General features: G+C 43.8%; 2 protein-coding genes and 1 long non-coding RNA gene across 6 annotated transcripts; 2 read left to right on the plus strand and 1 right to left on the minus strand.

The window, feature by feature from the left end:
- The first annotated feature begins 7 nt into the window (after window positions 1-7).
- On the plus strand, window positions 8-734 carry LOC143178428 (uncharacterized). Of its 2 annotated transcripts, XR_013001787.1 has the most exons (3): window positions 8-301; window positions 370-407; window positions 504-734. It is a non-coding gene; the product is annotated as an uncharacterized LOC143178428 (long non-coding RNA). The 2 variants fall into 2 exon arrangements; XR_013001786.1 differs by having other exon boundaries at window positions 370-734.
- A 974-nt stretch (window positions 735-1,708) lies between these two features.
- Duox (dual oxidase) lies at window positions 1,709-10,570 on the plus strand. 3 transcript variants are annotated; one of them, XM_076377072.1, is made up of 20 exons: window positions 1,709-1,916; window positions 2,545-2,625; window positions 2,780-2,947; window positions 4,124-4,311; window positions 4,913-5,117; window positions 5,187-5,353; window positions 5,626-5,862; window positions 5,952-6,397; window positions 6,493-6,694; window positions 6,813-7,139; window positions 7,480-7,704; window positions 7,796-8,014; window positions 8,088-8,291; window positions 8,363-8,675; window positions 8,745-9,119; window positions 9,186-9,403; window positions 9,475-9,936; window positions 10,009-10,164; window positions 10,236-10,364; window positions 10,431-10,570. In XM_076377072.1, exons 1-20 carry the CDS (start codon window positions 1,826-1,828, stop codon window positions 10,557-10,559), a joined length of 4,542 nt encoding a protein of 1,513 aa, XP_076233187.1. In that variant the 5' UTR covers window positions 1,709-1,825; the 3' UTR covers window positions 10,560-10,570. The 3 variants fall into 3 exon arrangements, with proteins under 3 accessions (XP_076233187.1, XP_076233185.1, XP_076233186.1); XM_076377070.1 differs by having other exon boundaries at window positions 1,743-1,916; window positions 2,545-2,575; window positions 2,786-2,947; XM_076377071.1 differs by lacking the exons at window positions 1,709-1,916; window positions 2,545-2,625; window positions 2,780-2,947 and having other exon boundaries at window positions 4,248-4,311; window positions 4,906-5,117.
- A 408-nt stretch (window positions 10,571-10,978) lies between these two features.
- Window positions 10,979-13,081, minus strand: Mol (dual oxidase maturation factor 1 mol). The gene is made up of 8 exons (XM_076377079.1): window positions 12,957-13,081; window positions 12,624-12,886; window positions 12,482-12,539; window positions 12,261-12,395; window positions 11,881-12,100; window positions 11,575-11,786; window positions 11,302-11,497; window positions 10,979-11,227 (listed from the first exon to the last, which is right to left on the minus strand). Exons 2-8 carry the CDS (start codon window positions 12,786-12,788, stop codon window positions 11,047-11,049), a joined length of 1,167 nt encoding a protein of 388 aa, XP_076233194.1. The 5' UTR covers window positions 12,789-12,886; window positions 12,957-13,081; the 3' UTR covers window positions 10,979-11,046.
- Window positions 13,082-13,251: the final 170 nt, after the last annotated feature.

The raw sequence follows: 13,251 nt of genomic DNA on the forward strand, positions 1-13,251 counted from the left end.
TGATTCATAATAGAAAAGATGAAGAGACTGTTGGAAGGGGAGCGGCAGAAAAACGCGACATATACTCTTATTAAGGAACATGCTCGTGTGATCTCCTTCTCGAAATGCAATCGCCTTTGCCGATTCGTGCCAAGGGCGATAAAAATCGCCCGGTATACGCACTCTCTCTCTCTTTTTCTCTGCATCAGTGTCTTCTCAGAGAAATGTTTGAGTGCCAAATTTTTAGAATTCCTTCATCCCATGATTAATGTCCTAATCAAGACGGTATGAAAATTTGGTGAAGCAGAGAGAGATTGCAGAGGTATTTTAAGAAGCTTCTAGGATTGAGAAATGAATTTGCTTAATATTAACATCCATTAACTTTTCCAGCCATCCCATCTTCTAAATAATTTTAACGACACAGTCAGGTAATCCTTCGCATAGTTGAATATCAAAGAAGTACCTAGACTCTAACATTAAATAAACCAATTGCACGTATCCTAACTAACATAACTAACTCCTAGGTTCCAGCGGAACACACACAAGCAGGCTTTCACCTAGAAACCCGCAAAAAACAGTCTGAGTCATCTCTCGCGAGGGTTAACTCGTTCCAAGAGGCTAACAACTAATTAGCACAGCAAGCGTCGCAACATCCACTGCAAGAATACTCCGAAGCGTAAGCCAGCGTCTTCCAATTGACCAATACCTCAAGGTCGCGTCCTCTCCCTCGCCGTCTAGCTTCACAGGAGAGGCACGAACGCGGAACGCTTCCACCTCGTCGGATATCTTCGGCCAGGATGTTCTCCAAGCGGTGTCTGTGGACGTCGAAGCGGCGTCGACCTTGAAATCCCCAGGTCGGAGAACCGAGAGAGGTTTCGCCTTGGGTAATCGGTGCCGCGGACTCGAAAACTAGGCCTGCGCCTGCGGTGACGTCGCGATGTACACCGTGAACGAATCGCGACGTCGAGAAGGTTGAACCGCGGCTGTGGGGGGAGCCAAGGGGGCACGCGAGCGCGGAGGTTGGCGAGGAGAGAGACGGCGTTCGCGGTAACGAAACAAATAGGCCGGCGACTTTCACCGGCGTAGTCAAGAACGGCTGCGACATACAGGTAGTGATGGCAACTGAAACACGTCGAATCTGTACATATGACGAGAAATTCGAATCACTTCGAACACGTTTCGAAGCTTAGCGCTCCTGAAACTCTTGATAAGTCTTGGAACTTTTGGTGTCTCGATAGTCCTGATAGTTTTCCAGGTTTGAAGACATTCAATAAGTCCTAAAAGCTGAACACTAAATTAATATCTTAGAAGTATTTTAAATATGTATTTTTGTCCAAGCAGTATGATTAAAAAAACGTTCGAAGTGATTTGAATCATCATGGTTCTGAAAAGCTTGGAGTCGCTTCGAAGTCCCATCGCTACATACAGGCAACAGCCTGAGCGCTCTTGGCCCAAACCGCTTCTCCGGGTTGCGAGAAGCGTACCCTCGCTCTCGCCATTCTCGTCGTCCTCGAGTGGGAGGGGGGAATCCTGCCAGCGCGGAGCAGACACGAGGCATACCCCGAGCGAACGGGGCCCGCGATTCTTTTTCTCTCGGCCGTGTCGCACGTGTCGTCTCCGTCTCTGACCCGGCGTCGTTGCTGCCTCTGTCATTGACTCTTCTTCGAGGGGTCACCGTGTGTCCCATCGCAAGCTCTCGCGACGTCCTTCTTCTGTGCATATCCTTCTGGGGTCCAGTGTCGCGCCAAGGGATAGAATGTGTCCTCGCGGACGCTCCTGAAGCAGACCCATCGAGCCTTCAGCCGAAAGAAATGCTCTGGAGCGAGCTGGTGGTATCGTGAAGACGATGACTCGACGACGACCACCTAGACGGGGCCACTTGAGCGCGTATGCGTTTACCTGGCTGCTGTGGAGCGCCTTGGTCACCGCTGGGACCGGTAGGCGATACCTAGAGGCTGTCACTCGGTCGCCTGCTCGAGCGGTGGACTGAAAGTGTACCGAAAGTGAAAATATGGAACGACGATGTTCCATTGTGCGATTCTCTGGTCTCCTTTTGCTGTTTTCCCATTGAGAATGCTTGGAATGTACATAGTTGAGCTGGAGCCTTGTCTGAAAGTAGGTCCGTGCCCGGTGGTGTTTAGAGCTCTACACGTTGATATTAATGTTGATTTTTGGTCTAGTAATGAATGTTAAACTGCGAGTGTAATGTGCATGCTGTTGGCGGGCTCGTGTTGCAATAGGTATATGAAGTGGAGACGTGTCTGTGTGGTAGGTGCAATAGGCGAGCCTCTGAAGATGGTATGTCTGAAGCTAGTAAAGTGGGTGAATGTCTCTTCTGCTTTGTAGGATCGTGTAATTATTGTTTTAGTTTATGACGTGGGTGGATGATATAGAGACTAAATTATTTTGTTTGCTCGGTTAATTATGGGTCCCAGACAAGGACATTTCTTGAGTCCGTCGTGTGAGCGGTCACTTTCGGTTTTTGGGAAACTTTTTTTCCGTTCGAGCAGAGCGCGTCCTTATGGAAAACACCGAGTTCGATGAACAACTTGTTGTTTCTTTCAGGAGCGCTTCACAGCGATGCAGATAAGCAGAGGTACGATGGATGGTATAACAATCTGGCGCATCCGGATTGGGGATCGATCGGCAAGTACTACAAACAGTTTACCCTCCTGTTGAGTTGCCAGCGTGTCTGCTCTGAAAATCCATTTCGTTTTATGTGAAGATTGTTTCTTGTCCAGAATTATTATACAATAGTGTTACTTATTAATAAATGGGAATCTTAATGGGGCTGGTACCTCCGTAGATAGCAGGCTGATACGAAAGATGCCAGCAGCTTATTCTGATGGAGTGTACATGCTGGCTGGCCAGGACAGACCATCCCCAAGGAAGCTCAGTCAACTTTTCATGCAAGGTGACGATGGTCTTCCTTCAGTCAAGAACAGAACAGCGTTGTTCGCCTTTTTCGGTGAGTCTCTGTAACTGTAATACTTGCCTATTGTGTTTAGAATAATTAGAAGATCATTCTCACTTCTCAGATATAGCTAATATTTTGATAGTACTGACTTCTGACACGTGGATTAACTTCCTGGAGCACTCTGTCGCTATTCCTTTCGTTTTAGAGAACATATAGCAAAGTAAAAATAAGTTGAAAACTTGGAGTGCATCCAACTTGGCATGAATGATCGATCGATTAGATTGCTTGTTGAATTCGTCGAAGCTAATACGAGGTTGATTAAATTTCATGAGAATTCTAAACAAAGATTGCGCTAATGATATAATCACCGTCAGTTCATTCCAATCGCTATATACTTTTTGCTACTCTTCTTTTCATTCTGTTTTTAGTCGTAAACTCTATTATGGATCATTTATTGCTCAAAAATCACTTTTCAGTGGGTTAGAAAAAGCTTTTGGTATCTTTATATTAGTATCGATGATATCACAAATGAATCAGTCGATCCACCATGAAAACTAACTTTGTTAGTCTCCAAGGAGGCCTGAAAAAACGGCTCCTCGTGAAGGAATGCCACTCCCAGGAATTGCCCTTTCGATTCTGATTTTTCTCACGCGTGCACGCACACCTCCAGGAGCAATCGAATGGTTCAGCAGGATACATCGACTTATCCGGGAATTGGTCATTCACGAGTATCAGATAATAGACTGCTAGCTGCCGGCATGCATTCGATTATCCGTATCACGTTGGTTGCGCAAACGACAAGGTGCATGACTTAGAAACGACTAGACTGAAACGAAGAAAACTTTTTGATCCACTTTTTGCAATCGATACAATTAATAGAAATTTCATTCATAGTGCAAGGAGTCCCAAATTCCACTGTATCCAAAGCACTAGGAATTCCAAGCACACTAATTTCCAATAAAAAATTGTAATCTTCAAATTAAGGACACTATAAATAATCTCAAGTCGGAGCCTCGAGAGGGACCAAGAGGAAAGTGTGTCCCTCGCGTGGCCCTCGATAAAAAGAAAGTAAAAACTGGGTCAGCCGGCCCAATTCCGCCGCGTGAACTACTTGCACCGTGAACGAAGGAGGAAGCGATCGAGGAAAAGTCGCTGAAGAACCGGTCGCTTCGTGTCTCCTTGCACGTTGGCTTCCTCGAGACTTCTACATCGTTGATACGTTTTCAGGGCAATTGGTCACGTCGGAGATCATCATGGCCAGCGAAAGTGGTTGCCCCATAGAGTATCATCGGATCGACGTAGACAAATGTGATCCGGTTTTCGACAAGGAGTGCCAAGGTAACAAGTACATTCCCTTCCGGCGAGCGGATTACGATCGTCGAACCGGACGCAGCCCAAATAGTCCTCGTGAACAGGTAATTCCTTGCGAACTGTGCTGAACTTTGACTAAATTTCACTGGCAATTTGAGAAGTTTCTCCTTGAATTAAAAATCACTGTTATAGTCACTTAGGATAAGAAAGTGCAATTACAGTAGGACCTTCTGACCTCAGTCTGTCAGTGCAGTAGAATACATGGCTCAAATTGTTGGAAAAATATTCTTGATGATCACTTTCATTCTTTAAGTATGTGCTCTGATATCTTAACATTTCTTGTACCTATTTATCATTGAAATAATTTTCCAGCTAATAAGCATTGCATAGCCAATAAGCTAGAGTTAATGAATTTTAACAAGCATTCCTTTAAAGAGAGCCCACGTAATACTCCCGCCGCGCTTGGGATAAGCATTATTATTAAACGCCAGAGAAAGCGACTGTCATTAAGACAGACTGTCCATAAAGCGTCTCTTACGTTTCGTTTTTCAACGTGTATCGTGATTGTATTAGCAAGTAGAATTTATTGAATGTTTAAGGAGAATCACAATAGTCAACTTTTTCTTCTATTATCAACCTATCCCTTTTATGGTTCCATAATTATAATAAGTCGTGAAAAGTAGCTCTGAATACGTGAGGTTGCAGATAAACAAAGTGACGAGCTGGATCGATGGTAGCTTCGTCTACTCGAGCAGCGAGGCATGGGCAAACACTATGAGGTCCTTCAAGAATGGTAGTCTCCTCATGGAACCCACAAGAAAGTTCCCAGTGAGGAACACCATGCGTGCTCCGCTTTTCAATCATGCTGTGCCACATGTGATGAGGATGCTCAGCCCTGAACGACTCTATCGTGAGTTCAATTTCGTCTCGATTTTGACAATTACTTTGACAATTTTTTGATACGAGAAAAATGACTCAGTTCTTGGTGATCCACGAACGAATCAGCACCCCCCTCTGCTGGCGCTGGGAATATTGTTTTATCGGTGGCACAATGTTATCGCTGCCAGAATACAGCGGGAACATCCGACTATGTCTGACGAAGATATATTTCAAAAGGCTCGGCGCATCGTCGTTGGCACGATTCAGGTATATTATAATTATGCTGACATAATATAGTTACATTAACATAATGAGTACATCCGTTCTGCGTACAGCTAACTGTCATCTTAGTACCGCTACAAGTAATCCTATAACACTGGCGTGGTAATAGTATACCGTCACTGCAACTCGATATACTGATTTTATGCTGCTTCCAGAATTAATATGAATTCATCAAGTACATCTTATTGCAAAGTTTTTAAAGATACTAGATCAATTTGTCAAGCCAACTCTATTCTTCTAATTTTTTGTGGTTTCAGAATATTATCCTATATGAGTATCTACCTATGCTCTTAAACGAAGATTTGCCATCATACACTGGCTACAAACCAGATCTCCATCCAGGGATTAGTCATATATTTCAAACTGCAGCTTTTCGATTCGGTCACACACTCATTCCACCTGGAATATATCGCCGCGATGAAAATTGTGAGTTCAGGAGAACTAACACGAACCAGCCTGCCATCAGACTGTGTTCTACCTGGTGGGATTCGAATGTAAGTGTGATAAAACTTATAAAGAATTTTAGGCAGCTAGGTCTCCATTCCGAGATTTATTACATTGACAAATCTGTCTGCTTTTTCAGGAAATATTAACTAATAGTACAATTGAGGAGCTCATAATGGGACTCGCTTCCCAGATAGCTGAGAAAGAAGATAATCTCCTTGGAACAGATATCAGAAATAATTTATTTGGCCCCATGGAATTCTCTCGTCGAGACTTGGGCGCTCTGAATATTATGCGCGGCAGAGACAATGGTCTTCCAGATTATAATACAGCCAGAGCACATTTCAAGCTACCTCGTAGGAAGACTTGGAATGAAATTAATCCAGAATTGTTTAACAAGAACCCTTCTCTTCTACGCACCTTGGTAGAGATCCATTCGAATAATTTGAACAACGTGGATATTTATGTCGGTGGGATGCTGGAGTCTAGCGCTGGACCTGGTGAACTATTTTCCGCAGTAATTAAGGAGCAATTTCTTCGTCTGAGGGACTCGGACAGATTTTGGTTCGAGAACGAGGAAAATGGGTAATTATTAAAAAATTCTTTAAAAAATCTCTTCACGTTACATCAAAATAATGAGATCATTATCTTAAAAATAATCGTTCCAATTGTTTCCCCAGTATTTTTACAAAAAGTGAGATCGCGGAGATCCGTCGCGTAACTTTGTGGGACGTGATAGTAAACGCAACAGGCATTCCACCAGATTCTATACAGAGAAAAGTATTCACATGGGAGGAGGGAGATCCTTGTCCACAACCCTATCAGCTAAACTCAACGATGCTGGAGCCCTGCGTTCCCCTGCAGCGCTACGACTATTTCGAGGTGACTTTTTTATTCATTATTTGAAGACAGGGCACCTGTTTTATGGGCTGCCACTCTCATCCATTGCGCAACGACTCTCTCTAAAAGGGAAAAATTAAAAGGCGTGTCTTTCTTAAAGGGAAGTGAGCTGGTGTACATATACGCTTGCGTGTTTCTTGGTTTCGTACCGATCCTATGCGCTGGCGCAGGCTACGGTTTGGTGAAACTGCAGAACAGGAGAAGGAGACGCTTGAAAATTCTCCAAGAAGCGATACAGAGGCGGCACGATGGAAAGATTTGTGTGGACAAAATGATCGTGCGGGAATGGCTGCACGCGAACCATCGCCGTCTGGTGAAGGTGAAATTTGGACCGGAAGCGGCTCTGCACATCGTCGATCGTAAAGGAGAGAAACTGCGCACGTTCGATTTCAGCGACGTGAACACTGTTACCATGGAGGAATCTCAGGTAATTACAGCAATCCGCGTTTCGCGTTTTACGAAATCTGCGAAATCTGACGAGCAAAATCTCGAGCCGTAACCGTCGTTGATGCAATCAGGCCTTACGAGGAAAACGAACGCGTGAAAATTTGTTCGGTTCATGGTGGAGACGTTCCTTTTTTGAGTAATCGAAGACATTGTGTGCATTTTTACGCTTTCGCGAGCAGCTGGAATTCTGTACAAGGATTCGGTTTAGGAAAGGCTTGATTACACTGTATTTTATTTATTACTCAAAAATACATTTAGTAAACTGCACAAAGAAAATGTGTCTTAAGTACTTGGAGATCTAACTATCTACTATTTTTCAGGAAAACGAAAGTGGGCACCGGAAGGCTCTGGTCCTGCTTCGGATACCAAGGGACTACGACCTTGTCCTTGAACTGGATTCTCTGGCCTCGCGTAGAAAGTTTATTGCGAAACTGGAGGCATTTCTGGCCTCTCATAAAAAACATTTCACGCTGAGCCAAGTGGGGAGAGATATTATGCTCGCAAAAGCGGAAACAAAGGAGCGCCGTCAAAAGAAACTCGAGCAGGTATACCCTTCCCACTTCGCCCTTTAAAGAATATCCATCAGCATTTCCTGTCTCCCCGTTTAAAGCATAGCGAAAGTATTTTTCCTCTTAGTTCTTCAGGGAGGCATACGCCTTAACTTTCGGTCTTCGACCTGGCGAAAGACGTCGGCGATCCGAGGACAGCGATAGCGGTGAGGTGGTCACCGTAATGAGAACTTCCTTATCAAAGAGTGAGTTTGCAAGCGCTCTTGGAATGCGGGCGGATGCAGTGTTCGTGAAGAAAATGTTCAATATCGTGGACAAGGACAGAGATGGTCGGATCTCCTTCCAGGTAAGTGACTTCTCTTTTTTCTAGAGTATTCTTGTATCAGGAAAATCTCAACCAAAGTGTTCGTGTGGTGTAGGAATTTTTGGACACAGTGTTGCTGTTTTCGAGAGGAAAGACCGAGGATAAGCTGAGAATTATTTTCGACATGTGCGACAAAGACAGCAATGGAGTAATAGATAAGGAGGAACTGTCCGAGATGCTTAGATCGTTGGTGGAAATCGCTCGAACAACTAGTTTATCTGACGATCATGTTACGGAATTGATAGACGGCATGTTTCAAGTAAGTATTCGTAGATTTATTTTGGAAGATAATTCTGGGAATAGAAAGTGTCTATATTAATGTTCTTCTAGGATGCTGGCTTGGAGAGAAAAGACTACCTCACGTATAATGATTTTAAACTGATGATGAAAGAGTACAAGGGTGATTTCGTGGCGATCGGTCTCGACTGTAAAGGCGCAAAGCAGAATTTCCTCGATACGTCGACGAATGTGGCCCGCATGACTAGTTTCCATATCGATCAACTTCCGTCTGAGGACTCGAAGTGTTGGGCACGCAAACAGTGGGACGCCGTGTCTACATTCCTCGAGGAAAATCGACAGAATATATTTTATTTATTCGTTTTCTATGTGACGACTATAGCCCTTTTTGTTGAGAGATTTATTTGTGAGTACTATGAATGATTTCGAACTTTGGTTGTCGTGTATGAATGACTGAAGTTTATTTTAACTTCAGATTATTCCTTCATGGCCGAACACACGGATTTGAGGCACATAATGGGCGTAGGAATCGCCATAACTAGAGGATCAGCGGCTGCCTTGTCATTCTGCTACAGTTTGTTACTTTTAACCATGTCTCGCAATCTTCTGACCAAACTCAAGGAGTTCTCTATCCAGCAGTACATTCCTCTGGATTCTCATATTCAATTTCACAAGATAGCTGCCTGCACCGCGCTGTTTTTCTCGGTTTTGCACACTGTAGGACATATGGTCAATTTTTACCACGTTTCGACCCAACCACTAGCTCATCTTCGCTGCCTCACGAGTGAACTTAGCTTTCCCAGTGATGCTAAGTTAACAATCTCCTTCTGGCTCTTCAGAACCGTAACAGGTAATCTATAGAATTCATTGTAACGATTTTAAATTAGTTAATAAAATTGCTAATTAATTTCCTTAGGTTTAACTGGAATTCTGCTGTTCGTCGTGATGACGATAATCTTCGTCTTTGCCCATCCAACTATACGTCAGAAGGCGTACAAGTTCTTCTGGTCAACCCATAGTTTGTACGTAGTATTATACGCCCTCTGTCTGATTCACGGTTTAGCTCGGCTAACTGGTTCTCCACGATTCTGGATTTTCTTTGTCGGTCCAGCCATCATTTACGCTCTCGATAAGGTAAATTGAAAAACACCATTTGTGTAAATAATTCAGGCATCGAGTGACATGCTTTGTTCACAATTGTCCAGGTGGTGAGCCTTCGAACCAAATACATGGCATTAGACATAATTGAGACGGAACTGTTACCATCGGACGTAATAAAGATCAAGTTCTACAGGCCGCCAAACTTGAAGTACTTGTCTGGTCAGTGGGTCAGGCTTTCCTGTACCGCTTTTAGATCGAACGAGTTCCATTCATTTACCCTGACTTCGGCACCACACGAAAATTTCTTGTCGTGTCACATCAAAGCTCAGGGACCATGGACTTGGAAACTACGAAACTACTTTGATCCCTGTAATTACAATCCTGAAGATGACCACCCGAAAATAAGAATAGAGGGTCCCTTCGGAGGAGGGAATCAAGATTGGTACAAATTCGAGGTTGCTGTGATGGTCGGTGGTGGCATTGGTGTCACTCCGTATGCTTCCATGCTGAATGACCTCGTTTTTGGGACATCTACCAATAGATATTCTGGAGTTGCTTGTAAAAAAGTAATAAACTAAGACTAATTTTACTTGTGTTGTATGCTGAATAGTATAAATATTAATTGTATCATTTCACAGGTTTATTTCTTATGGATATGTCCATCTCACAAGCACTTTGAGTGGTTCATCGACGTCCTTAGAGATGTCGAGAGGAAGGACGTCACAGACGTTTTAGAAATCCACATATTTATTACTCAATTCTTTCATAAGTTCGATTTACGTACTACTATGTTGGTAAGTCGCTATGAAACTTGTAAAGTTATTCATTATTAGAAGTAAAATTAATCTGAATCCCTTCATTGCAGTATATTTGCGAGAACCATTTCCAGAGGCTATCCAAGAAGAGTATATTTACAGGGTTGAAGGCAATCAATCACTTCGGTCGGCCCGACATGACGTCGTTCTTGAAGTTTGTCCAGAAGAAGCATAGCTATGTAAGACTTAAGAGTAATAATTAGAATTGAAGGAATTGAGCAATTAGTTAATGCAAATATTTGCAGGTCAGTAAAATAGGAGTATTTAGTTGCGGACCACGTCCTCTAACGAAGAGCGTGATGTCCTCTTGCGACGAGGTGAACAAGGGCCGTCGTCTGCCGTATTTCATTCACCATTTCGAGAACTTCGGCTAGTCTGATTGATGCTATTACTTAGAAGGGAGGAGACAAACGATGGACTCTATCGTGAATCTCATGGAACTCGAATGTACATATTTATGCGCGTGTGTGCATCTTTTATTTATAACGAGTATTACATTTCTTATTTATGGTCACGCATAGTGGACACCTTCCGTCGATTATGTCTTAAGACACTGGGGAAACGATTATTGATGTCAGCTTCATTATATGGCATTGATAAGCAGAACTGATTAAGCTCGGAAAGGGATTGAATATCCGAACCCTGGGACTCCTAAATCATTTCCATCGCGTTAAGTTAATTCAAACTTATTTTAATACACAGAATATTTATTATATAAATTTTTTATGTTAGATTGGTGTTCCCAATTGCTTTTATTTTAACTAGGAGTTCTAGGGTTAGGAAAGTAAAAAAAGACAATGGGTGAAATAAAAATGACTTTTTTATTTTGAGATGTTGAGAGATGAATATAAATAAGATAAGTCAACCGTTGATTGTTCTCCGTGAAGACGATGGAAAAGGGTAAGACCAATTGTTCTTGCTCGGGTCCTCGTGAGCTTCGTGTTGGAACTCCGACGACTCGTGGGACGTGTAACCACGATTTATCACGCCCTGCGTGTCTTCCTTGGCATCGTGTCTGCTCTGCAACTTCGACGACAGCTGACTGAAACTCGAAAGAGAAATGAATACACCCCAATTAAAATTCAGCACTCGATATAAATAGATCTAGGATGACACCTTATTATGCGGTCGCCGAAAGAGTCTTCAATCTTGGGCAATCTTCTCCTGATATTCCTCGTGTCGAAACTCTCCTCTATTATAACGTGTCTATCATACGGTGTATCATAATCTACTTCTAGAATAGTGGAGAATTGATGAGGGAATATCATGTCGATTGCTGTTATCACAACACCAGCAAAGAGACAGCCAATGCCTAAACAAATTACAGAATTATAATCCTAAATTCTCTTCCTTCAAATTCTAGATTATACTAACTAAATGAGTACTCACCAGATAGCAAAACTAACCAGTAGTTCCAGCCAAGATTAAAAGCAAGAATCGAGCCATCAACGTGCGCTATCAAAGGTTCGCAGGGCAACAGTGCCCAGTAAATCAAGTTCGTCAGTAACATACATACACCCGTGAATATCATACCGTATGCTCCATACCGTGGCACTACTACTAACAATAAATTCATCATTATCCAAGAGGCGAAGGAGGTCCTGTAGAAATCCAAGATATAGGTATCCATTTATCATATCCTTCTAGAATCCAAGAATCCTGAAATACCTTAACGAACAAGAAAATCATTATTACCAGAGCATCAAGGAGGCGTAGTAACCAGCTTGTCGGTATTTGCTCCCCCAAGAAAAGCCCTCCTGATGAAGACTGAAATACTCCGCTAGAGAAACTATAGGAAACGGCGCGCCCTGATTCAGGGCCTGCTTGAAGGCGCTCGTCATTTCTCCTGTGCTTCGCCACCAGAACCGTTCGTTGTACTCCACGTCGTCCATCGGATTCTCGTTGTTGGGTAACACTGTAGCATACCAACAGGCTTATAAATAACATGGACAGACGGTTCAGCGAATGGAACGCAATATTACGGCTGCCGCAAGAAGCTAGCGAAACCGATGACCACACAGCGCGGCTAGCGCGATAGACAGCGATGATTGAAATGTTTATACGACGTGACTCACGTCTGTACGTGATGTTTATGTGCATCAGCCCGATGTAGCCGCCGATTTCAGCGGTGGTCTTCTGTCTGGAGAATGCACTGTAGGTACTGACGATGGTCGCTGAGCTGGTGTGCCAGGAGGATCCATACTGAGCCACTGAATATATAGAGCAAAGAATTTTTCTAGAGTATTTGTAAGAGGGAAGCCTTGGTAATCGTTAATTGGGACGTGGTAGACTGTACCTTGGATCGACGCGCCCACGAAGAGACTCAAGGTCACGGTGAGGAACGTGCTGAGTCTCTGGAAAAAGCATTGTGGGGATCCAGCGAAAGTTAAGCATATAATGAATAGTTTCAATCTCACGGAGGGCAATGGAACTCTCACCTCCTTTCGAATCCCAGGGAATATGACTAGGAACGCTGTGAAGATGGTGCCGAAGATAACGAAGACGATTACAAGAGGAACGTCGCCTGTGACTGGTGTACGGTTGCTGTAGCTGTACAACGTTGGCCCTCCGTCTATGCGGAAGGCGTCGAACCATCCCTTCATCCTGTTAACCTGATTCTCGACGTCTCGACCTTGACAGAACCGGTCAGTTCCGGTTCTTCGCAGAGATTTCTTGGCATCAGAGGCTCTCCCTGAATATTCTGCATCAAGGATGATATGAAAGACAGGAGAAGAGGAAATAAAGGGTCTCTCATGTTTTTAGAAGTCTACCTTAAGTCGCCACGCTCGGCTAGCAGCTTCGAAGGACGGTTATTGTGAAACGAAGCTGGTCGGGGCTCGCACCTGCGCTGCTAACATGGAGGTTCCGAAGGCAGCGCGAATACTAAGCCCCCGAGTAGGTTAACAGGTCTTCGAAAGTGATTTCCAGCGACTGAGTGGAGGGGCGGTGTTGCCTTTAGAGGGGAAGAGAATGAAAGAAAAAGGCAGGTGGGGCAGTCGCGAAGAGGAGTTGCGAAGAAGAGCAGAGGGAAGCAAAAAGGCTCGTCCGATCAGCTGGGCAAAGAAA

Source organism: Calliopsis andreniformis, chromosome 4, assembly GCF_051401765.1.
Source record: "Calliopsis andreniformis isolate RMS-2024a chromosome 4, iyCalAndr_principal, whole genome shotgun sequence".
In the NCBI taxonomy this organism is placed as follows: domain Eukaryota; kingdom Metazoa; phylum Arthropoda; class Insecta; order Hymenoptera; family Andrenidae; genus Calliopsis; species Calliopsis andreniformis.